This window comes from Pygocentrus nattereri, chromosome 4 (assembly GCF_015220715.1).
Source record: "Pygocentrus nattereri isolate fPygNat1 chromosome 4, fPygNat1.pri, whole genome shotgun sequence".
In the NCBI taxonomy this organism is placed as follows: Eukaryota; Metazoa; Chordata; class Actinopteri; order Characiformes; family Serrasalmidae; genus Pygocentrus; species Pygocentrus nattereri.
Window position 1 is genome coordinate 33,853,074 of NC_051214.1, and position 26,771 is coordinate 33,879,844.

Here is a 26,771-nt window from a genome sequence, read left to right on the forward strand (position 1 = left end):
GTGCAAGTTATTTGTTTGTCAGCCTCAACAACTAAACATAATATTTTTCAGAATTTAGGGTATCTAAACTTTGTCCTTATTAAAGCTTCTTTTCAGGAGACTTGCTTTGAGGTTTTCAAAGAAATCTGCAGGGATATTTTTCCACATACCCACAGTTAAGTTTTAGAAGATGTTTTCTACTTCAAGATTCAAGCAATCCCAAACATTTAATGACACTGCACTCTGGGATGGTTAGTCCAATGATCTGAGAACGCCAGCAGCTTCTTTGTTTGATTTGCAGATTTTCAAATCAAGCAAGAAGGCAGCTTGATTTTCTCTTCTCTCTCAATGACAAAAGCTTTAAGTGCTTTTTATCTGATGGTGTTTTGATGGTCTAACAGGTCTTGTACAGCTGTTAAGAGTCCCATTTTCTCTATAACTTCTAACCATTTTTTCCACTTATTTTCTTTCCTTATGCAATCTAATCTCCTCAGAAATATCTCTTGATCTTGTACTTAAAAAAAATCACATAAATGCAAAGCAGTCTTTGACTTCTGCAAAGTACTGCACACACATACACAAACCTATGTGTTATGGACAACTCTAAGCAGCAGCACTACAACTGTACAGATGTACAGCATCTTGCTTCCCTGCATGATTTCTATAAACACATGTAACTTTTGCAGATTCTCATCTAAAGCTGGCCATGAGAAGCAAAACTCTGACAGCAATCACAAAGGTTTCTTTAATGCAGCTCATTTTTTACTTTTCTTATATTTTCAACATATTGCTGTGTTTTCTCTCTGGATCAGATGTTCTATACTGCACAGAACCTGACATGCTATCATTCCTTTGCTCAAAAAACCGTCAAGGCCACAAGTTCTAACTTTTCTTTATCACACATCAGATTTGCTCTTATTTGATTTGAGCTTTCAGATGGTTCTCCGGGCGTCTCTGCATGTTGCCAAAGCACATTTTCAGACGTGAAAATGAACAAAACAAACAAATCAATAGACAGTGGTATTCTCTCACTGTCTCTCACCGCCTGGCTCAGCTGACCTTTCAAACCAAAGATTTGCCTTCACTTTGTCCATAACCTTGAGACAAATGTCAAAGTTGGCATAAACTACGCCGCTTTGACTTTTGAAGAACTCCTTTCAACCTTAATATTAAATTATGTGCTTTGCATTTGGGCGTCTCATACCCACGCCCTTCCACGTTGTGGTAGGCTGTCCAGTCAGCTGGTCAGCCTGCAGGCCACCTCCAGCCCGGCCCCAGCCTGCATCGATCTGCCTAAACAGAGCCGGATCATATCACAGCCTGTGACACTGCGTTTGACATTTCAATACAATTGTTCTCTGACCTTTTTACAAATCCAACAACAATTCCTTGGAATGGAGGAGGAACATTCAGAAGCTGTAGCTGGCTTGGCAGCAGACGGGGCGGAGCGAAGGCATGTACACAGACACAAGGGTGCATGAAGAATCATAGAGAATGTAACAGCAGAACAAAGGCAACACTGCTGCTGCAAAAAATAAAAGGTTATATAGACCATTAAGAGTAGAGATGCATTGATGTGAAATTTCTAACTGGATCAAATAACTAGTAATTAACACCTAATTGTGGACATGATAAGTACTGTAATCAAATTATATATATATATATATATATATGTTTTATGTTATTTAGCTTCTGATGGCCTTTTTAATGTTTTCTACAGAGTAGCTTCCTATGTGTAGGGCTGTGGTGTTATCCACTATGCCAACGGAAGCAATAATAACTACGTTCTCCCATTTGTCTCTGAATAATATACTGGCCACAGATATGGGATGCAACTCTAGTTGACAGTTCCTACCTAAGAAAGACACGCAGACTTTGCAGAAAGTGTTGAACTGGAACTTGTTGGCAGCCTCCAGCAGAGTTTTGGCGTTTGCCGAATCGATGACCAGCGAGCCTGTGTAGACAAACTCCAGGAGCATGTCCAGCACATCAGCACTGATGTTAGTCATCTTTAGCTCCAGCTTTTCTCCACTGCCAGTCTCCCCAAGTGACCTGGAGGCATCAAGATAGTGATTAGAGAGCCTTATTCCCACATATCATCAATAAGTAGTCAATTTCTATATATAAATATATGTAATTATATAATCATATAACAATCTCAGATATGCAATCATACATAAAACCTTGGCCTGAACAGAGGGAAAGGACAATATTTACACACTTTCACCAAAAAAAGGGAAATAACAAAAACAAAATGCAAAATATGAGCACTGAAGGAAAGAAATGCATAATTTAATTTCCCACAGGCATCAAGAAAGCAGAGATTTTTCATATTCTTAACTTTCTTATTCAATCAACTTCATAACACATTTTCCCTGCAACTGAAATAAAACAAAACCTATGTCAAATGCTAAAAGACACGTTATTGCTATATTCCACTAAATATACAGTATGCTTGCACATATGCACATACAGACACAGGGATGCATGGAAAACAAACAAACAAACAAAAAAACGGCATGTGAGAGATACAGGACAAAGGCATCACTGCTTCATAAATGGCACCTCCTTATGGAAAAAGCTGTATAGAGCATCCATTACATTAATAAGATCTAAGCTAAGGCTCATTCATATGCCACACTAAGTTTACAGTGAGACTTATATCCCCCACTGTCTGCCTGATGTCATTCAGATCAAATTGCACTGATCAGTTTAAATGTAATAAGCCCCCTGGGTGGATGGCAGGGATCTGTGAATAATGGTCAGCATCAGGGGTTTTATGCCCCATGTGAAAGAATAATCTACTCAAGGTCAAGGCAAAGAGGAGTGGAATTAATGGCCACACAGCAGTTGATTCTGTCTCAGTATCATTGAAATCACAAAGCCACTGTGCATAATACTGAATGCATGCAGAAGTGATGTGGGCAAAAATGGGCTGAAAATATTTAAAGATGAAATATCACTTCATCTTCAAACTGCTAAAAAGTATTTTATAATGTAAATGTACAAAGACTTAAAACAGTTGATTATATTAAGAGCAGTGTCATGGAATGGCATGAACATTGCCTTTATGACAACATATATAAAAAAGAAAAGCCCATTTGTTAATATATTTTATAGGTTTGTAAAATTCATCAATCATTTTAATGCTTCCACTAATTCTCGCTTGATTTACAAATATAGAGAGACCACTCTTTATTTAGTTTCCAGTCAATATAATCCTTAAGTACAAGGTTGTTCATCAGCACCCAGAAAAAATAAATAAAAAATACAAAACATATATTTAACAGAGAAGTAAATCCTCAACAACTAACTACAATTTTTTCAGCATTTAATGAGCCAACCTTTACCTTTATTACAGTTTCCATTCTTTTCAGTAGACTTGCTTTCAGTGTTCAAAGAAATCTGCAAGGATATTTTTCCACATTCCCAAAGTTCCATTTTGGAAGTTGGTTGCATTTCCTACTTTTCACAATCCCAAATAATCCCAAAGACATTTAATGATACTGTGGTCTAGGATCTGGATTGTGATCAGTCCAATATTCTGAGAACACCAGCAGCTTCTTTGTTTGATTGGCAGATGTTCTTCTTTTTTGTCTTTTTCTTTTGTCTATTTACTTTTCTCAGTAATAGCTTATTGACATTGACACATCCTTTTAGATTCTTTTCACTATATTTTAATAATTGTTTAACTCTAGCTCTGAAAACTCTTCTTTTATTTATTTATTTTCCTTTGCCTTTAATCTAATATCTCTTTTTCTAATCTAATCTCTTCAGAATAATTTCCTAAAAAAAAAAGAATAACTTGGACTTAATAGCTTAATTGATTGGAAATTAAAGAAAAAAAGAGCGGCCTCTATTTTGCATAAATCCGTAAGAATTTAAACAGGTGATTTTAAAAAATGTCTTTGGGTAAAAGTTTCAATATTAAATATAAATATAAAGTTCAGTGTCATATTTTGGTTATATTTAATTACTTTGGTCATTTTCTTACTTGCATGAACATACAGGTGACAAGTACATTATAAATAGTAGGTTCCCTTTTAATTACATGGAAAAAAGTCTTTTAAAATATAATCATGCATAGATCACCAGGCAGAACAGACAGACAGACAGACAGATCGACAGAGTGACAGGAGTGATGGAGGATGAGTGCAGTGGAGAGAGGGAGAAGGAGAGACGGAAGGGCAGGTTAGTTTTGTCACAGGGAGCCAGCAGCCATTCTTCTGGGAGTGGGGCATGTTCCATGACTGTGCCTGGATCTTTTAAAATAAGAGACGCCCCCCATTTCCCCACCATCAAAAACAACCCTCCCAGCTGCCACTTTCACCATGTCCCCTGTACATGAACATGTAGTTTGGAGGACATTATTAGTCTTCATACAGAGCGGACTTGAGGGGGTAGAAGGGCGACTCGAGAGAAACAACGTGCAAATTAAGGCTCTGGAGCTACAGCTGAAAAGACTGAGAATGTTACTCCCTCCTGAAAGGCAAAGAAACGTCAGAGTTTGTTATTTCCATCCTCCCTAATTGCCATGGCGATGGTTTTTAAGATAATAGAAGGGGGTGTAATCCTGGGTTAAGTTATGGAGGTGTTGAAGAAGAGAGAGAAGGGAGGAGAGGAAAAAAAATAACAACAAAAAAGAGAGATAGAAATAAAACAAGAGCATGGTCATCAACCAGGTCAATTAGTGCAATCTGAATCAGCCTGGATAGCAATTTGCTTTGTCTGGGCACTTTTGTTATGGAAATCGCTTTCTAGCTTTGGAGAGAGGTGCATATTTATGTGGCTTCTGATTGCAGGCTTGTTTGTGAGAAAGTGAGACAGTGAGAGTGAAAGAAGAAAGAGAGAAAAAGAAGAACAGACCTCATGTGTTTGCGTGTGTGCGTACTGTATGCGTGTATGTGGAGAGAACATGAATGTGAGAGTGAGAGAGAGAGGGAGAGAGAGAGAGAAAGAGCATAAAAGAGCAAGAAAGAAAATTGTTTACCAAAATAAGCATCTATTTTTTTCCACAGAAAACATCTCTTTCTCGTTTTTAGCATTAACAGACTGGAGGGGGGGGGGGGGTGGTGCATGCGCTTCCTTGATGAGTCTAAATAATAGTTTTACTGTAATTGTGTCCTGTATGAGGCTGCAGACTATAATTTAGCTGTGGACGTCCAGAACGCCTTGGCTTCTGTTGACTCAGAAGCTTATCCAAAACACACATACAGTGCAAAACAGGAAAAAAAGCACAAAAGGAAAACATTAATTCTGTCTTTCAGTGGCAAAAGATGATTAAACATGAGAATGGAAATAGCAGGACTGTAATTATGGGGTTTTGTCTGGCTTTGGCAGTTTAATAGCTACAAACTGAGCTAGAACCTGGTGCCCAGAACTGGAAATATTCAACACTTTTAGATTACTAATCTAGGGTGAATTAGACTCTATTTTGTATGCCTGAATGGGATGAAAATGACTGCCCCTTATGTCAGGAGGGGGACATGCACAAATGATAAAACAACAAAAGCAATGCTGATCACCCTTCATTAACAGTAGGGTCAGGTTTAGCTTTCGTCCAATTTAACCAGATGAATATGCAGAATTAGACATGATGTGCCAATAAATCTGATAAACATGCCACAAAACATGGTCTGATAACAGTTTGGTCATAAGTAAATATGATATGCATTTGAGCCAACTTGACAAAAAAGGTTGTGAAAAACAAGAAGAATCATTACTACAAATATTCGTATGTTTGAGTCTGCACCATAAACAGCCGAGCTCCAGCTAACACATGGAAGTGTTTATAACTCTCCTACTGAATCGCCACTCATGCACGGCCTTGTCTTCTCCTCAGTGATGCTACAGCTACTGTAAAGCTAACACGCTGCTCTTATATAAATAAATAAGAGTCAGGGTGTCAGAGCTGCTCACAGCTTTCTGAGTTTCGCATTACACACTGATGGCTAGGCGCCGAGGCACTGCCCATAAATTAAAGTGGCACCAAGCATACTTATTGAAAATCCGGAGGGGAAAATGGAATTACTGAGGGCAATCCGTCTCCGTGCAACAGATGCTAAAGGGGAAGGTAATAGCTTTTTTTTTTTTTTGGCATACAGGAGCATGCGTGCACATTTGGGAGCTGCATTACATCCTTCAGGTAGCATGCTTCGCAACGCTCTCTCTGACTAACTTAATGTGAGAGCGAAGGCTGTAAAAATAGCACAGAGCTCCCAGCCGTGAGCTTTAGCAGAGGCGAACGGAGGACAATGCCCTTACGTGCACTGCAGATTTAAATAATCATAATTGGCATGCAAAGAACCAACCTCAAATTCACATTCTGCATGACAATGTGACAGGGTACAATGCGATGGTATATATGATATTAAACATTGAATGTGTGGTGTGTGTGTATATATATATATATATATATATATATATATATATATATATACACACACACACACACACACACACACACACACACACACACACACACATATATATATATATATATATATATATATATATATATCTCGCTGCTGTCGGAACAAAATCTTTTTTTTTCAGTTTTTGACATAATATATAAATACCCATAGTCCACTCTGTATAATTTTCATGATGTATGGACCAAAACAAATGACCTAAAACTACCTGGAAAAAAGTCTGGTTCCACTGACTTCTATTAAAAGTAGAGTATTTTTTTACCTTCTCCTGTAAAGTTACAATTTTGGAGATTTTGGACCCTGACGGAGAAGCGGCTTAGAAAAAATGGTTTTGGGCCATTTCTTTTTGTCAATTCATCATAAAATGTATACACAATATAATAGGCAACAGGCAGTTTCAAATTATGTCAAAGACTGACAAAAATGGAGATAGGTTTTCGTGTGAAATATATGTGTATATGTGTGTGTGTGTGTGTGTGCCTTAAAGAAATAATGCAAGGAATATAGCTCCTAAAAACTAAAATAAACTACTTTTATCTCCATTTTTATGAAAAATGTCTGCTGCCCTTTATATTGTGTTGAATGGTCATGAAAAACAGATCAATGGAGATGATCCACAATGACTTAGAATGAACGTCTGTTACGTTAACATACATTAACAATATATTCCAATATATTGAAAGTAAAGAATGCTTTTTTCTTCTACTGTAAACTTTTTGGGGGATATAAGGTTTTGTCCCGACAGCGACAATAGATATTGATAGTCTTATTACAAATAAATGTCTATTACTGTGCAAAAGTCTCATCTGATGTACCATGCCATATACCTTTAGAATATCTTTTGATAAAAGTCGGAGAAGTGAGGTTTTGCCCCAACAGTGACAATCCACAGTGATATCATGTGTATCAGTATGTTCTCCTAACCATGATATTAATGGAATGTGCTACTTTTCCTGTATTTGTTTATTTAATATTTTTAAATAGTTGTTCTACTGGCAAAACACACTTACTGCCAAGATAAATAGTTTAAAACATTATCTGATGGAGACTTTTGCTCAGTACTGTACAACACTATATATAAACAGGATATATAGTGTTGTAAATGAACTATAGTGTCACAAAATGTGGCCACGAATAATGAATATTATTTATGGCACACAATACACAGACTTACATTTATCAAGAAAGGATAGTATCACAGTCAGATATTACAGCCAACAGACAGACTGAGATGGAATTCATGGAAGGTGAGAGTTCATGGATAGCATGCGGAACATGGCAGCAGGAGTGCTATCAGGACTCTATTATCTAAAGTGCAGTCTCAGGCGAAGCTCTCTGTCTCCTCCCCCCCCCCTCTCAGGACAATAGTTATGGCTCTGCAAATGTGTTCCTGCGCATGCACCTCTACACATATGCCTTGTCGTCCAGTGAAAAACTACTATAAAAACCGACTGCAGGTACACAGGCTGTGTGCTTTAAAGGGAGAGAAAAATAGTTATTTGAATGAAATACAGCCGAGGTACCCACTAATTTCGTAGCTTTAGCATTACTCAAGCAGACCGGTGGCTGGCTCAGAAGTGAACTGCTCTGAAATCTACTGAGGCCAGCCTACAATGGGCCCTTTAACATATATGATAAAGGTAAACTTAAAAGAGATCTTATTAAATTGAACAAAATTTGCAGGTAAAACACCACCACTAATCAATTAAAAGTAATGAAAAAGTTGTTATGAAGTACTACAAAAGATATTCAGACTGCAGAAAGCTAACAATAGAGCTCCAGCTTCAGTAGCAAAGATGCTAATTAAGTTTTAATGTAGGGAGAGAAGGCCCGAGATTCAATACAGTGTCTTTGCTCTGTACAGACGTCCGAGCAACCAGTGCATGATTTAATAAGGCCATTATACCCAAGATGACCATGCCTTCCCAGAATTCTAAAGCATAATCCACTCCATTCAGATTTGGAGAAATGGTGAGGAAGTGGATTACAGTAAAAGGCTATGCCATCTCCTAACAATCGTGCAAGGACCTCCGTCAAAGCATCAAGGTCACTGCCATTAAGAATTTGGCGGGTGGACAAAGGCTTGGAGGCCTAGTTTAAGATTGCTCACTGGGATGAATTTATCTATCTGTGTCCAAGCAAGCTGGGGTTCATCTCTGATAAAGCTTTATTTTTGCTGAGCCTTTACTCTGGGGAGTCTTGCTTATAACCACAAATTCCTTTACTGAACAGTGGAGCATTTCACTCGGGGAAAGACTAAAGCTTCTACCTTTACATACAGAACAATGGATTTATCCTCGGGGAAGGTGTCTAAGTCCAGGTGCATATAGACATTGCAAAAAGAAAAAACATCTGCCTCAAGCAGGGACAAACAAACAGTATGATCTGCTGAATGGATAAAAGGGATACAAATACATGTAGAGACAAGTGGGAGAACATACCATAAATGAATGAATGCATGTATGCAGGCAATAAGGCATAGATACTGGGGCTCAAACTCATCCAAATGCACAAATAAAGCTTCAATCCTTAGCCCTGTCATCCTCCTCAGTGTTAGCAAACACATCGGCAGGAAAATAAAATGACTGAACACTGATAAAAAACAGAGTGAGTTGGCAATGGGAGTAGAAAAGTGCAATATGGAAGAAGTAATAAATAAAATTCGGCTCTTCAGCAGTAAATACAGTAGATGGCTCTGACCTGTGAAGGTAATGATTCAGCAAAGCACAGGAAAGGAGCTCTGCTCTCTCCTTTGTTTGGAACTCAGAGGGTTCTTTCAACTAGTCAATGCACCCGGCCTGAATATTTACCATATGAATGGGATGCTTCTTCTTTACGCCCTATATGCAGGATACACTTACTGATAGGACGGCTGACAAAGCTCGTCCCATAACCATATGACAGACGCCACACAGCTTTTGGAGGACCCTATCCAAAATGTACAATGTGGTATTCTTATGTTAAGTCCCTATTGTGAGTTCCAGCTATTTTATTGTTTTGTTTTTTTTTTAAGATCCCTCAGTCATGGAACACTTTCTGCTCGTTAAATGCTCTGAAATGAGGGAAGAGAAGGTGAAAGACATCGGGTGGACCTTAGTTTTTTCCCAATTTTGAGATACATTCATTCGAGTGGGAGAAGGAATGGCTGCTGGCCCTGCGATAGGAACCAAAAGTCATCACGCAACCTGCAAGAGAGAGAGGGGGAGGGAAAAAAAGCGACACAAATGCGCCCTATGAAAAGAACGGATCGGATCAACGGCTGGTGGGGAAGGGGAAGGAAGGCAAACCTTTTGACCAGGTCCTTGAAATACAAGCTGCAGGAAGCTAGAACATTTTGGTGGACTTCAAACTCTTTGCCTTCAACTATAATTTTCAGGTCTGTAAATTCTTTCTCCTTGCGCTGCTGGTTCAGCTCCTTCAACATCTCTGTAGAACAAAGAAAGAAAAACAGACAACGCCAAGCACTGTTTTAGAATACAGTTCGCTTTTGAAATCGATAGAAGAAATGTAGAAACAAAAACGAGTTAAGACAAAAGAACAAAAGAAATAAAATGTTAACATTGCCAACAAACCTACACATCAGCATATATCAAAACAGATCAAAATCTCTACAAGAGGAGAAGGGAGGAAAATTGTATAACACATTAGACAATAACTGCATAACACAGTGTGAAGACAACACACGCCATGCAACAACAATGTGAGTAAAAGCAAACAAACAAGGAAACACACTGTGCAGGCTAGCGGGGAAAACAGCTTTATAAAGGTTAGGAAAAGCCTTGAATGTTCACAGTGAATACAGTTGACATTCAGACTTGGCAGAAGACCCATAACTGGTTGACCTACATAGGCTTAGGACTGAATATTTGGAGCTTCTGGCAAACACTTAAAATGCATTTCAGACAGGAAATAGGTGCAGGACATGTATCTGATCAAACAGTATTCCTAAGTAGTGCACAGAATTTAACAAAATAATCATATTTGCATAAACATAGATCACCCCAATGTTATTACGTATTATCATACATTTCCTAATGTGTGATAAAGAGCTGAAATATTATAAAAATGTACATTTCTACAAATGCTCAGGCCACATACAATAAACAGAATACAATAAATAACATGCAAAACACTTTAAGGTCCCAATGATTTTAACTAATGAGCAAACAACATATTTGTTACAGCTTTCCATTCAAGTTGAAATATAGAATGGGAAAATAATTGGTAAAAATATGTATATGTTTACAATAGTAAATGTGATATAGGATCAGTACGGTAATAAAGTGCCAGGCTATATCAACTGCTAGAATTGAAAGTCATATCACAATGTTTCAAAATTAAATAGGTTTTTCTAAAAGCACATTCGGAGTCATTTCTTAATAGGGAATTCCGCAGATTTTTCAAAACATATCGCTGCTGTCAGAAGAAAACCTTGTTTCTCCAAAATAGTAACTTTATAGGAGAAGGAAAAAATATACTTTACTTTCAATGTAAGTCAATGGAACCGGAATTTTTCCCATATCATTTTGGGTCATTTCTTTTAGGCCATTCATCATAAAATTTACAAACAATGTAAAGAGTAACAGATACTTTCAAATTATGTCAAAAACTGAAAAATGGCAAAAATGGAGATAGAAGCTTTCTTCTGACAGCAACGATATGCATAATTAAATTTCTGAGATGTAAATAGTCATTCAAAGTGGTTTTATGTAAAATGATCCATTGCAGAGAAACTTACAGACTCAGATTTCTTTACAGTGGTGGTGATAGGAACCAGGAGTCGCCACTTCATTTAGCGTTGAAAGCAACCAGTGAACCTGCATGTGTCTTCTGAGGTTTTATATATAATGTTGATAACAGTAAAATACAAGGTAAATCTGAAAAACACGTTTTCTTTGGGGACTATTTTGCCTCATAACACCCTGAATGCATCTCTTCACCATTAATGGATTTAAAATGATGCATTGTAGCCCAAAAGCTTATCTCACAACTATCATTAAACAAACATCTCAGGCATCAGGCACCATTTTGTGTAATAAATTTCAGTAAGGTAGCTTTCAGAGTCATTAAACACTTTGGATGTCTGGTTCCTGTCATGAAGAAATATGAACAATTCACATTAAACCACTCTGAATGACTGTGTATATCTGAACAATTGCCTTATGGAAACATTTTAAAAAGAAAAATGCTTGAATTCATCTTTAATTCCTGTTGAACAAAATTCCGGCAGCAGTTCAGGATAATGACCGAGCTTGCACAAACACAAAAGAATCTGCTGTAGGAAAATTATTTCAAAACGTCCTTGCGTATAATACTCTGAGCAATATTAACGTTTTAACAACATTGCAAGAATATTTTGATACTTCTTTTGCCAGCTGTTCACTTTTTTCATGAGGGAGGAAAACCATAATCATAATGCGCAGAAAAACATTCCAGTGAAAATGGACAATATAGAGAAATAAGTGGACTCCAGTGATGAGCCGGAGAGAACCTGGCTCCTGCATTAAATGAGGCTCTACAAAGCGAGCCTAACCATCCAACTTTAATAAGGAGACGCTCCAAGGTCAACTGCTACTGACAGACAGGCAGGCTTGCCATATGACGGTCGCCATCTTGGTTATCTGTCTTGTTTGTTCTGGTCTGACAACTACAGAGAACCAGTTTACTGTACAAACATAAAAAGACTAAAACAATTAAGTATTATTATCTTCATTTATACTCACTGAGGCCATCCACATACCAACAAGCTTAGCACAACCAACGCACACTGTGTTGTATTAAAGATGAAGAGAGGAGTTTTCCGGGGTGTCTCTATTGTGTACTGATCATCAAAACAGAGGGAAACTATTATGCCAGCTATTTTTGACTATGTTGTCTATGAATATGTCTATGAGTCTAGAGTAAAGTTTAGAATAAAGTGACAACTTTATTCTAAACCTTTCTAGACATCATTTCTAACATTCATATAAAGTCTTTGATAAAGAATTTTAATTTAGTTCCTGATATTTACAAAGTCATGCAGTTGATACATTTTCTACCAAATAGAATTGACTGTGTATGTTTTGCACAGCTTATTATGACAGTTTTATTATGCTACATAATATTCTAATAATATAATTTCAACAGAAAACTGCCAGTACCTTTCATTTAGGTGACAAATGTTGTGCATCTTCTATGAGATAAGGAGAAACTTCATCGTCGCAAAACTGGATGCTATTTGATAACAAATGTTTTGCATGAAGAGGCTTCAATATCTTTAAAAGGTTTAGCGTAACTATTTCTATATGGAGGCCTTACATGTACTATTTGTGAATATCATATTTCCCGAATACTGCATGTTCTAACAGTTTGCTATTCTTTGGAAATCAACACTGTTAAGTGCAAACTGTTAATGTAACTAAAGATATTTTTTATACAGTCTAATTAGAGTTTTTATAAATAAAAGGCATTAAATGTAATCACCCTTACAGAAAAGTCACATTATTATTAGACATTATAAATATTCAAAAATAACATCTAGCGGCACATATTGAATTGACATGAATGTAAAAAATAACAGGTGAAATGTGCAAAAATCATGTTTTTTTTTTGCATCTGACATGTACGTTGTATCTCTAAAGGCAGTGGAATCAAATAGTCACTGTTGCGATAATGCCTTGTAACTCCATTATGGTCATTTTTACTTTCTATATCATTTTAAAAGTCCAGTTGCCCTTTATGTTGTGTTTCAGTTTAATGATGAATGGACCTGAAACAGTCCAAAATAATAATAATAATAAACCTTGTTACATCAATATGGTTTTATTCCAAAAGTGACTAAATATAATCAGAGAATTTCACACACACAAAAAAATGTAAAATTGATCTTATTTTAAGGGATGAATTACTGTTTCCTGTTCGTTTTCAAACAATAAAATACCCGACTGAACATTACTTTCTAAATGAGTCAACAATAAACAGAAAGAAGGACCTTGGAGAGCCGTGTGTACCCAGCAGTTAGCACAGGCACTATTTCTTAGCTGAATATGATCAAGGATAACAATTTATTGGGATTTTACAGTAAACATCATATAAATGAGTCACTGCTTCAGCACGGCATTTACAGTGAATGATGATAACAATATCAAAGAAGCCACTTCGCTAACAGAGAAAGATTTTTGTGCACTGAAGGCCATTTATGAATGCAATCGCAAACAAAGACACTTAGGTTTTAAGTGGTTTGCACTGCTGGACCTTCTGTTGTTTGAGACACGTCCAAACATCGCAATGTTTGGCGGCAACTACACTATTACTCTAAACATCATTCAGCATTAAAAGTACTTTCTTTGGGTGTGTCACAATAATCAGGGCTGTTATGGCAGCCAATCCAACTGCTAGCTCAAGGCCATAGTGGATGCAATGGCACAGAGCTAGTCAACTCTAAGCTAGCTAAGTCCTCTGCCACCTTGACATCTAAACTTGATGAAAACAGTCTTCCATTCAAATTCGTTCATCTACTGATTACCAGATTGCACCGGTTTGTGTGTATGACTGCCAGCTGTTGTAATTGGAGCAGGCATTGTGTGTCTGTGACCGACATGGCTTTCACCTCCAATCTCATGTCGCACAACACACCCAATTCACAAGCAGCCTCAATAAGAGAGACACAGCCAGAGATGAATGAGGAACTCGTGGGCCAACAAAGCCTCTCCCACCAAGTTGCTGCCGAATGCAGCAGAAAGACTGTTAGAAAAAGCAAATGATGCTGTATAAGTGGAGGGTCAAGGCCCAGTGTAGAACAGGCCATCATTAGCACAGTGCATGAAACAGCCTGTGGCGTGTGCACTTTCCCTCACACGCATGTCGTGGAGGTGGCAGGAGGATGTGCATGAAGCACTGCTGGCACAACACCTCCTCTGCTTAAATTAACGCTTACAGGAGAAAGAGAGGGAAAAGGGAGAGATGAACTGATGAGCGTTCACTGCCTCATGTGCCACCACCGGATTTCAAAACCGGTGTAGCTCATCATTACTTTTATCAAGTCTTTCTGTCAGCCACGTATTATGTATACATGATGTGTTTAAAATGGAATTATACATGAAAAATTCACAAGCGTAGAAAAAATATAATTACTATGAGTTTAATAAACTACTGGACAAAATCAATACATCAAATGTGTATATACTTATTTATTTATTTTCAATTGCAATAATTCAAAGGTTAATTACTTGCACCGCTAATTGTTTTCTTCTTCCAGAAACGGCCATTAGTACTGATAAGTTAATTGTTTGATGAGCCAATGTTTTAACTAAAGTTCTACAGTCATTGGTCCCATGGTACCACCTTGCCGTCAAACTTTCATATTCAACATAGTTTTACAGGTAATTTCAAGATATCAGATATTTAGTGGATCACAGTGGATTAATAATTAATATGCAGCCATGGCTAGAAGGGAATTCTACAGATTTTTCTAAACTTCGGCATAATTATTTTTTAAAATGTAAACAAGGTTATTCTGAGAAGTTTCATGCAAAATGGTTTATTGCTAAGAAACTTAAAGGTTCTAAGTTCTTTATAGTGGCGGGTCATAATGTCTACTACACAAATATAGCCATTTTATTCACCACAAGTGAACCTGCAAAAGTACAAGTGAGCCTACACAAGCCTTTTGAGGTTTTATATATAATGCTTTTGTTTTTTTGTTTTTTTGGAGGGGGGCTATTTTGCCTGTATCTACATCTTTGCCATAAATAAATTTCAGACTATTGCAAAACAATGTCTCAGGCATTAAGCAATGCTTTCATGATCATTTCAGGTAATAACCTTCTGTGGCTCGAGCTGTTAGAGAGAATTTTACATCAAAACATTCTGAATTATTTTGTTTACATCTTAACCATTTAATTTTGCTACAATTTTAAGTAAGTAAGTAAGTAATAAATTAATAATTAAATAATATAATACAATTATTATAACATTATAATTATTAATACTAATTATTAATAACTAAATCAATCATATTAATGTCACCAACATTTATAAAATTAAAAAATTAAATCAAATAAAAGGGGCCAACATTAGTGAACACGCTAATGACATTAATTAATTACATTACTACAAACAAATCAGATCTATACTATATAGATTTGAATCTAATTAAATAAATCTTGACAAGAATTACTTCTTATAAATGGATTATACTACAACTTATCTGTGTAAATCATTAAGATAAAGACTGTACAAACTGTCTTATTAAATTCATTTAACATTAACCATTTTTATGGAATAAATGGAAATAGATCAATGGAAATATCAGCGGCTGCAGGGCTTTTCAAAACAAATAAAATCTTAAAAACAAGTAATTCAATTTATGTTAAGAGAATTTCTAAACTAATTAAAGTGAAATGTAATTATTTTTAGAACAAACATTTTGTTTGTTCCTTATTTGTTCCACTCCATTCCACTCCACTACGCTTGCATCTACCAACAATAGAAACAAGGCCAGCAAAGGTCTTCTGTGTGGGAGAACCTAATGACTTCATCCAAGCAGACTGAGAAATCTTAGAAAAATAGAAAAACAGGCTAGAACATTCAAGCAGGACAACTTTCACTGTGAAAACTATGAGAATAATTGAACTGAGATGGCTCAGGCACTGAGTGGATGAGTCAAATCCATGCTTGAACATAAAAGCAAAATGATTGCAATAATTCTTCACCATAGGAGTCAAACAAAAGTCTCTAAAATGAATTTTTAGGCTGAAAGCCAGAGCACGCTGGTGTAGAGAAGGGAAGATGTGAAATCCATTCACTGATACAAACTAAATGTAGGGCCAAGTGCACGAGAGGTTACTGTACATGCACACAAAGACTTTTCAACCACACAATGCTTTCTCTCTAAGGCTGCCTTTCAAAGCCTTTCCTCTGCGTGCAGTAAATATGGACCAGGCTAATTCAATTGGACTGAAGTGAAGTGAAACACATCCACAAAAGGCTGAAATGGATGAAAGGGGTAAATAATAGAATCCAGCTTAAAGTTCACGTCAAGGATGGATATGTGATGGCACTGGAGAGAATGACCTTTTTTTCTGAGATGGATTGCTGGTGAGCTCACGTTCCTCAAAATGGCGACGGTTAAGTTTGGCTCGACTCAACCACCAGCTTGATACACTGGTATATTCCATCACTAACTCTCCTGGAGGGGCAGGGCTGGTTTGAAAGATCTGAGGATGCTATTGGTGCTGGTTTCACTGGTGGGTGGGTAAAGCCGTCCTAACATACCTACATACCTCCTTAGAACGATTTCGATAGCAAAGCTTCAGCCAATACAGTCAGAGAGTTTCGTACGGCAAAATCAAATAAGAACATCCGTTCTGGAAGAATCCATTTCTAATGCGCAGGGGTTAGGTTGGAGATTCACAAAACGAGGCTTTACAGGCAAGCATCACAAACATAAAAGCCTTTAAAATGTAAAAGGAAAGTTTGTTCCTTCATAAGAACTCCAATGTAACAGCTACATTAAACAACAGCAAAATACATTCTATAAAAGGCAGATTTTAAGTCACCTACAGCAGGTTTACTTTAGCAGTGTTACAGTAAGAACAGAAGCGATAAGACTTACTTTATTTCGAGTGCCATCCTGCTTTATCTGTTGGGCTGAAATATTGGCTGGGCTATTCCTGAACTCTGTATACAAGCCAGTCTCTCCATCACAAGAACATATGCACCACTGGTGCTCAAAGTAATCCATAAAGAGACCACTCCCGTCTTTAGTTTGGGAGAGGCAGTGATCTCTGCACTCATCTTTGTGGAGTGAGACTCCACGGTGTGTATGGATTATTGGACAGATAAGCTGAGGGCCTCATCTCATATGAAAGAAAGACGCCTATCGGGCCCTTTGTTCTCCTCTCCAATAGAATGAGTCCAAAGCTCAGCACAGCATCGCCCCACGTTGAATTCTGAGGGCACAGGCCCACACACCCACACATACACACGCACCAAATACAATAGCTACAGCCAGCAGGTACCCAGCGGCCACAGAGAGCAAGAGAAGTGCCAGTAGCCACTCGCAAGATCTGGCAGGTTACCGTGGCAGCAGCCGATCTGTCATTTTGATGTGCATGGGCCGCAATCTGCTGTGCTTCCTCCCCTCTAGGTTAGTTATGCTTCACTCTAATAGCCTTAGTTATTAATATCACTGGGAAACAGTTTGGGCATCTCAAAGCAATGCTGGAGAAACATTTTCAATAGTACCGCAATGGAACCCTCTAATAACACAGACTATAGCCGAGACTTACAGAGATACTGCAGGCTAATTTTGAATAGAGCACTATTGTGCTTGTAACTCGCAGTCCACTGGGATGGATTTGCCATTAGAAATGAAAATAATTTTTTTATGAAATGTTTAAGCACTTTACTTTTATTACATCAAGACTGGTCTTGTGGTTTTATGTGAGTTTTATGGTGGTATTAACCATTAACCATTCCATTTCTTGCAAGTAAGAAAGGTAACTTCAGGAAAACAAAATGTGTCCCAAAAACCTCTATTATTATCCCTCAGAGACACCCTGCTGCAAAGCTGCTACAACTGCTTAGAGCATTCTCTGTTTCAGAGTAAATGTACCTAAAACTATACTTACCAATAGTCTACAATCTAAATTGTAGCATAACTTGTAAAAGTATATAAACAAACCAATATTCTGAATTGCACAGCATGCCAAAGTCAAAAATGTCTGTTTGGTATCACCGTCCCTGCTTTGTGTTTTGGAGCAAATTTATCAAAGTGTAGGGCCTGTGATATATACAGTCATATGTAAAAATCTGGGTCAAATTACATGCTTTGTTTGTAAAAGTAAGGACACATCAACAGAGAGCTCACCTCTACACATTTAAACAACAAGTACTAATTACTCTTTATTTATATAATTAAAAATAAATTAAAAAGTTATGGCACATTTAATATGTTATGTTTCGCCAATATGGTAAAACCCAGCAATTAAATATAAATTGTGCACTACAATAATCAGAAAATGCCATATTTAAGTTTGTTTGCTGTAGAGGATTAACTTCTTTTCAGCTTTTCAGAAAATCAACAAAGCACTTTGGCTAAGGGTGTTCAAACCGTTGCATGTTTTTGTTCTTGCAAAAAAACAAGCAAAAAAAAAAAAAACCCAAAATGGTAACTTTACAGCAGAAGAAAACACTTAACACTCTTAACTTTGAATTAAAGTCAATGGAGCAAGATGTATTTTTACAAGTAATTTGGGGTATTTCTACTGTTCAACTTCTGAATTGCATTGAACTTTTGAATTTGAACATAATGTAAAGGGCAACTGTCATGATCAAATAACAAATTAAAAATGATAAAAAAGAAGATATAAGGTTCTGTGGCAATAACAACAGCATATTTCATTTCTAACATGGTCAAAAAACTACAGCATGTAAATAATTATGGCATTTTTTAGGAACGTTGCAAACATGCAACCACGGGCCACAGATTTCACCCCTTTTTAGCTTTATTCACACAACAAACCCATTTACTCAATTAAAATCAATAGGTCTTTCAGTCCCTCTGTCCCAGACATTATATATACTTTTTTGCATGGTTTTGTATAAATAAATATATCTTCCAAATAAGATTTGGTTAAGTAGAATCAGAATCCTTTATTGATATAGATTTATTAACATAAAATATTTTGCTATTTTTGTTGCATTTTGTTTAACTAGTATTGCGTAATTTCTGGTCTCCCCAACACACCAAAAATAGTATCATTAATAATATTAATAACATTATTATCATTGGGAAAAAGTCTGGTTACATTGATTGACATTAAAAGTAAAGTATATCTCACACTTTATATGTTCAGAGGCCTCCTATAAACATTACAAAAAGGGACAAAATAAAATAAATATAAATCAACAAAAACATTCTTATTATTAATGTTGTTATTATTATTATTATTATTATTATTAATGTTGTTGTTGTGTTTCTGATGTTGTCATTGTATTATTATGGTTGTTGTTGTTGTTAAAGTTGCTATTGTTAGTAGCAGTGGTACTAGTTTTATTTCTTTCTTGCCATTACTATAATCTTTATTAGCCCTAATGTAATAATACCTTGCACTACTCACTACAACCCTCTATTATGCTTCATTCCCCGGATGCGCTGTTCCTGTGCATGCAGTTTAAGCCTGAATAAACACACACTATGAAAAGCTGTGTGCATCACTGATGACTGCAGTCACTGGCTTATCATCTGGTCAGACACTGATTAAATAGGGGGGAGCAAGGACAGAGTTTGATTTAAGAGTTCTATAATTACTCATGGCTTCATCTTCTTTTGTGCATCGAATCAATCTGGCTTCTGTAATTTACTCACAATTATTAATACAGGAGTCCTGGGGCATGCACACACCAATGCTTATCACGAATGACCGAATAGACACATTGATGAGTGGCGACAAAGACGTGCATAATGAAAATGAATCTATAAGAAATCACTGATTCATAAGTGACGGAATGTGCATCGGGCCAGCCGTACATAAAGCATCTGAATGTGTGTGTATATCTCATTAATGACCATGTCCTGCTGTGCTTGAATAAATGAAAAAATGCTCATCTGCAAGGCAAAGGTATGTGTAAATTCAGACACCGGCACAGGCAATCAAATCTCATTGCTTAAAAAAAAAAAAAAGTATAGTAAAGCACCAAATTGCAAGTCTAACTGCGTCTAAGAATGTCCTAAGAATATGTGATAGAAATAAAAAGCCTAGCAGGGCTTCATCTGTCACAGTGTCATACTAACTCCTGAAAGCCTGGAGAAACTTCAACAGTGAGCTCTGCTTGCCTGTGCTGCTGCTCTGGCAACTGTTGCCATGAGTTATGATTTCATTTCTTAGGCAATGCATGTCTGGATGGCATCAGCACACGGATCGGTTGGATACTTTCCATTTCATATACCATTACGCATCATAACGTCTGTTTCTCACAAGCACAGCACTGACTCCATCTCCATCAACAGACAGTAAATAAATGAAGGCTTGGAATTTGAGTGTTGATGGCCACATTAAGATAGACACTCAAATTATATTCTTCACATATGTGGAACACTGGATATTTTCCTTAGATGGAATGTGATATTGTGAGTTCTAATTCTGTATGGTCAGACTCGGGATTCAGTCTAGCTCTTTTTAGCTGCTAGTCAACAGTAACTTGAAAAATAACGTGAAAAAGACTTGCTGTGTGAATCTAGCTTTGGAGGCTGCTACAAAGAGATGGGCCACCACACAAGGAATGTTAGAAGCAGCTTGTAACACAGGCATTACCTCTAACAATGTTACACTTACACAATGTCAGTGTGACTCAGAAATCACAACACATTTCCTTCTCTACTATCAAGTGTTTTCAAGCCAAACACAATATCATGGAGGGTTTCTAGCTAGCTGAGTATTTTCCTCCTATGATATATGGGGGTGGTAGGAGTGGGAGGTGAAACATGATATTAAGGTTTAATAATGGTTTTCCTTGCCAGCTGGTGCATGACCATGTAATCATGATGCTTTCAAGATGTCACTACACTTATATCAAAGATTATGACAAAATGAGAATTTGGCCTTTTCAAATAATTTGACACTCATCCCTTTAACTCCAGCAGAGGAGCTAGACTGCATGCATGTCCATGTGGGCCACAGAAATGCATCAGCACGTAAAATCATTTTTCTGTGTACTAGTGTGTATCGCATTTTAAAAGTTGAATGTACTGTGAATTTTTACGAGACAATCAGAGTACAGTTTGCATTGGTAAGCTGTTATTATTAAAATAAATTATTTTTCTACAGCATTTGAACACAGCAACCACCCTTTACGAGTGCTTCATGATAAACAAATTAATTGAAATGCTCCAAAATGGACTGAAAACAAGTCTTTACACTAGCTTACATTAAAAGTGAAAACTTTTTCACCTTCTCCTGTAAAGCTACCATTTATTAATGCCCGTTATGGATGAAGAAGAGTGGATTAAATGGTAGAAATAGCCCTATTTTTTGCATTAGCTATACACAGATAATATGACCAAGCACAAATTACAAGGTAAAATAAATGTAAGCACTTCCAGAAGCATCCGACCATAAACTATAGCCAAATATAAATGGAGAACAAACAGCAAACAAGGACGACGGGTTAAGACTAATGGCTTTTCATTCCAATCCAGGATAACAACAAGCCAATTAAAAAAAACATTGTATCTCTATTGTGGAGTGATAAACTGAGTCATTGTCCTTCCTTTATGCTCATGAATGCAATGCAGCACTGTCAGACTAAAGGTTACTGGCATGTCTGATTTTCTGATACTGTTTGTCGGGTATTGCCATTCACACATGCACTACATTACTGTTTATGCAAGTTTGTTTTTCATTCCCTAATTGCACGCATTCTCATTAGTGGGGAAAAGTAGATGTCATGGACATCTGCCTTTCAGCATCTGGCATTTTATCAGATGCAGCTTCACAGATAATATATTACTGTCAATTTCAAGCCCTGTGCACAATATAGCACTTCCACACTTCACTTATACCAATTAATCCTTGCATGGAGATGGAGGCTGATGTCACGCAGAGGAAACTTGAGTCCTCTTCAGCTTTGACTCTTGCTCAGTTCCTTATTCTGCTTAACACATGAACTGATTTACACTCACGGAGTGTGTGTGTGGCTGGAGGCATGGAGCTGGTTCTTGCGTGAAAACGATGCCATTCTGGAGCACGTCGATGCCCTGAATATCTTTAGCCTCGTAATGAGTGGCAGAGAAGCACAAGCCTCCTTCGTTTCTCCCTTCTACTGAGCCTCTACTTCCAATGTACCTGAAGGGGAGTGTGAGGGTGGGGCGGATAGGGGTGTATGGGTGGGGTCATACCGTTTCCTTACTGCTGTCTGGTACTACTGGCAGTCTAGCAGGACCAGGAAAGCAATTTGATTGGATATGAAAACATCCCTCAAGTGCATATTTAAATGAGCTGCCTTTATCGTCAAGGCAAAAAAAAGCATGAATGTCACTTTGCTTGATAAAAAAGGAACAGTCTCTGGGTAAGAGTGGAGAGGCACTGATTTGGCATAAATTTTTCTCTGACCCCAATTCTCTTACCCCAATCATAATGAGGAATGTGCAGGATGGCCAGGCAACGGTGTTCATGTGAGGGCTTTTAAAAGGGGCTCCGCCACAGATGACTAGCAAGGCCACTCATTGGCACAAGCCTGTGTGAAGATGGGCCAGGGTCCAGATGTCACGGGAAAATGAGCAAGCTGGACTTTAGGCCTTTTTTTTACCCTCTTGCTTTTTCTCAAAGGCTAATCCCCTCTTTCTTCAAATTTCCCCTGTCACTCTCCTAATCGCTGCCGCTCCCCACTGAAAACGGGTCATTAAATGAGTGACTTACACAGCTGCCTTCAGAGGAGCACAGGGAGCAAGAGCCACAGAAGAAAGAGCGATTGAGAAGACAGAGAGAGAGAGAGAGAGAGAGAGAGAGAGAGAGAGAGAGAGAGAGAGAGAGACAGCAGGCAGGGAGAGCGATAGACAGAGCAAGAATGAGAAATATATATATACATATATATATATATAGAAAGAAAGAGAGAGAGAGAGAGAGGTAGAAACAGAGAGAGAGTGAGAGACAGCATCAGCCAGACAGAGTCAGAACAGCGGTAGGGGTAAATGAAAGACAGAGACAAAGTGAAAGTGAGAGAGAAAAACTAAGAATTTAAAAGAAAAAGAAGATGAATGAGAAAGAGAAAAAGAAAAAATCTGAAGAAAGGTAGAGGGAGAAGAAAGAGAGAGAGAGAGAGAAAAAGAAAGAGAGAGAGAGAGAGAGAGAGAGAGAGAGAGGAGTGTGCAGAGGGTGACAGGTTGTGGACAAGCGGGAGCCCAGAGCGAATAAGAGAGCGCTGCCGCTTTTCTCGGCTGCCATTCGCCACCTCGGAGTGGACCTGTCAGGTGACGTGATGCGTTATCTTGAAAAGCGAGTGATTAATGAAGGCAGTGCAGGGTCCGGGTATAGCCAAGGCGGCCAGTAAATGATCAATCTTAATGAGCTCTCTTGCTAGCCGTGTATTATATTAACTGCAGGGGAAATAATGTATGGGCTCGTGGTGGGTTTCTGCTTTCTAAAGCATGATAACAAGAGCAGACACTGTCTCCTCTCCCACAGCAATTCTCCACTCCATCTCCAAATATGTCGCTATAGAGGCACTCCAAATAAGCATGTACAGCAGACTTCCAGTGCTTCCAAATGCCTGCGCAGTCTGGGTCTGGTCGTCCACCTGTTCTCAGAAATGATGTACGCAGGTCACTATAATTATCTGATTTTTTTATGATTTCTAAACAGTCCATGACTAGTAAACACAGCTTTCTACACACATAAATAATCATAATATTTTTCATTAAAAATCAACACATTTGTCAAAAATATGTTTCAGTGGTGATAATTCTTAATGCTACACACTGATTTTCAGACTTTGGGACAAATTCAGTTCAAAACATTGAGATCTACCTGCTCACTTTGTGGCTATGATGGCCAGGGATGCAATCTTCCTTTTTTAAAATGCAGGGGTGTGGCTAAAATAAGGCTCTGCATAAAACTTTGTGTTTCACTATATAAAAATATGCTAAATATAAATGTCTCAACTTTAAAGGACATCAAAAAGATATTTTAAAAATCTATTTTAAAAAATCTCAATGGCAAGTACCCTATAAATAATGATTTTGTATACATTTAACTTATTGCTATCTCAAATAATGCCCTGGTGTGAACAAATCATAACATAATACTAGTAAATATCTAAGGACTGAAGGCCTTGTTTACGTTGATTTTTTAAAGTAGGCAAGGGCATAGGTGTGAGTTTGACACTGGGGGGTGGGGGTTGGTATTATGAATCTGTCCTGTCTCACGTGTACAGCTCACAATGCAGAGCATGTAAAAAATGTTTAATTTAGATGTTAGTGAGGCTGCATCCCAAACAACACACTTTTACACACTACACTATTAGAGTAGTTCTAATGGTGGCGTAGTACATTTTTACATACCACATTTAGAGTGGCAGCCAGAGACTAACGTTACCTGACATTTCAGTCAAAAGTTCATTCTTTTGAACAGGCACCTCAACACAAAGCTTAAAGAAGGCCATATTTGCTTAGATCTTTTGAGACAGACTGTGAAGTTATAACGTGATAAAGTAAGATGATCATCCATCCATCCATCCATTTTCTAAGCCACTTCTCCATCAGGGTCGCGGGGTTAGATGATCAAACTTATCTAATTACGAAAAATGTAATATTTCTCTTTACACACAGAGGATATTTACACAACTCACATATTTACTGATTACTTGAGAAACTTTCATTATTCATTAGTAGCAGTAATTCATTTACCCAACAAAACTGGTAGACATCCTCTGAGCTGTGGTTGAAACTTGATGCAATTAGACAGGAAGCTGTAAATTAGTTCTTGTCTCAGCCGATGCAAATATTTGATTTGACATGTTTTAACTTTGTTTAATCTTTTAAATTCCATCAATTCAGCTCAGTGCACTAAAAAATCAGCAGCTAAAAGCAAAAATTAATCCTGGTACAGGCAGCTTCAGATAATCTTTCTCAGTAAACAGGGTTAAAATTGCGATTCATTTTCTTGTCTTCAGCCCTTACTTCTCAAATGCTGATCGTGTCAGTAAACAGGGAAATAACACTGCAAAGCATTCCCAAAGCCAAACATTCACATGAGAATTTGCTGCTCGCAATGTATTTTTCCAGATGGATGGAGTAAGCTGACTGTATGATTTATCTCTGTCGCATGTCTAATCTGTTTTAGCATGCCAATCACAGGCATGGGCTTTCTTAATGCCTCACTTGGATTGCTCACCACATGCCATAGAAGCAAGGAAATTGTGCAGTAATCATAAACTAGATGTTTCCCCATCATTGATAAGTCAGAAGGGGGTAGGAATTGCCTTGTCTAATTCAACAGCCAGCCCAATAGATATAAAGCTTGTGTACCTCTTTACCAACAGGTGTGTGGCGAGTTGAAATTAGGTATTCAAATGCTCATCAAATCTGAATGTTATCAACTGTGACTTGCAGGATGTTTCAGTGATCGAACATTTCTCCCAGTCAGGCTTTTTAAACATCTGAATGACAATGTGACGGAAATTGCTGTCCACACTTCTCCAAGAGCAATTTCCTCGCAAAGAAAAAACATCAAGCATGTTTCTGACGAGAGTCCAAGGAAGTCTGCAGATAACATGAATAGCAATAAATCGAGCAGCTCTGTGGAAATGCAGTGCCGCTATTATGCTTTTGTGTTATACAAATTTGAAGGAGCAAGCAATGACCAATACAAACAACAGCAGAAGCCTAGGATACGCTCAGTGAAATAAATATTCACCCACATCATTCCTACTCAGCATTCATTTATATGCAAATACATGTGTAAACTGCATCATGGCTCTTTTATGATCATTTTTCTCTGCACCTACTAATGATGACTACATCGCTTGAGGAAATACAGTAGCGGACCGTCTCTTATGGATAAAGGCAAATAAGAAACGGGAAGGATTTCAGATTAAAATTTAATTTGGCTGTCTAGACTTTTGACCAGGAGAGCACAACTCACTATTTAGCACCATTTGGAGGTTTCCCTACTCTAACACACCCATGAACCCTGGCAATTAGCAGATTTGAGTACATAAATTACCAAACTGTGCTGGACACTGGCCCTCTAGAACAGGACTAATATACCCCTGCTGTTGACATTTATAGATGCTCATAGATAGGCTTCTAGAGAGGTTTGTGATTTAGATAAAGTCTAAATGCAGTATATTACAGTAATACACATGCATGTGTGCAATTATGAACAGGAAGGGGGAGCAAAGGTGGGAAGGTTGTGTAAGTGTGTCTGACAATATTATGAGTCCTAACCTCCAGTCAGGGAGCAACACTCATGGGGTGGCCTCTCGATCACACTGCTAACTACCTGTCCAAACTGATTAGTGTCCTAATTGAGCTGTCTAGACGACTTGTACCATTATTGGGCGTTAATGTGCAGAACCAGGAAGACAGAGCCAGGACAGAGCTAAAAGCATCGCTCAGCCAGAGAAACACTCAAGAGCTAAAACATTACATTATGTAGTGTTTCGTAGAGTGCAAATTATATTGTTGTATTGATGGGGTGGGGGGTGTCGGGGGTTTCACCATACAGAGACACTAGCTCCCAGAGGTTCCTCTAGGAATTTTTGCTGCAGGTCAGAGTCTCTTTTTTATGGCCCAGTTTGCTGGACATATGAGAAAAATTCTGATCATATAATTGTGCTAACATAGCACCAAACCTAAATTGTGCTGAACACAAGATGTAA

General features: G+C 37.7%; 1 protein-coding gene across 1 annotated transcript in view; it reads right to left on the bottom strand.

Moving 5' to 3' along the window:
• Nucleotides 1–26,771, bottom strand: part of LOC108411895 (kelch-like protein 29) — a 260,527-nt gene that overhangs the window by 61,782 nt on the left and 171,974 nt on the right. Inside the window, exons 6-7 of the mRNA XM_017683689.2 lie at nucleotides 9,698–9,836; nucleotides 1,835–2,031 (exon numbers count right to left, since the gene is read on the bottom strand). Of these exons, the coding sequence (XP_017539178.1) occupies nucleotides 1,835–2,031; nucleotides 9,698–9,836 (336 nt within the window). The remainder of the gene's footprint in view (nucleotides 1–1,834; nucleotides 2,032–9,697; nucleotides 9,837–26,771) is intronic.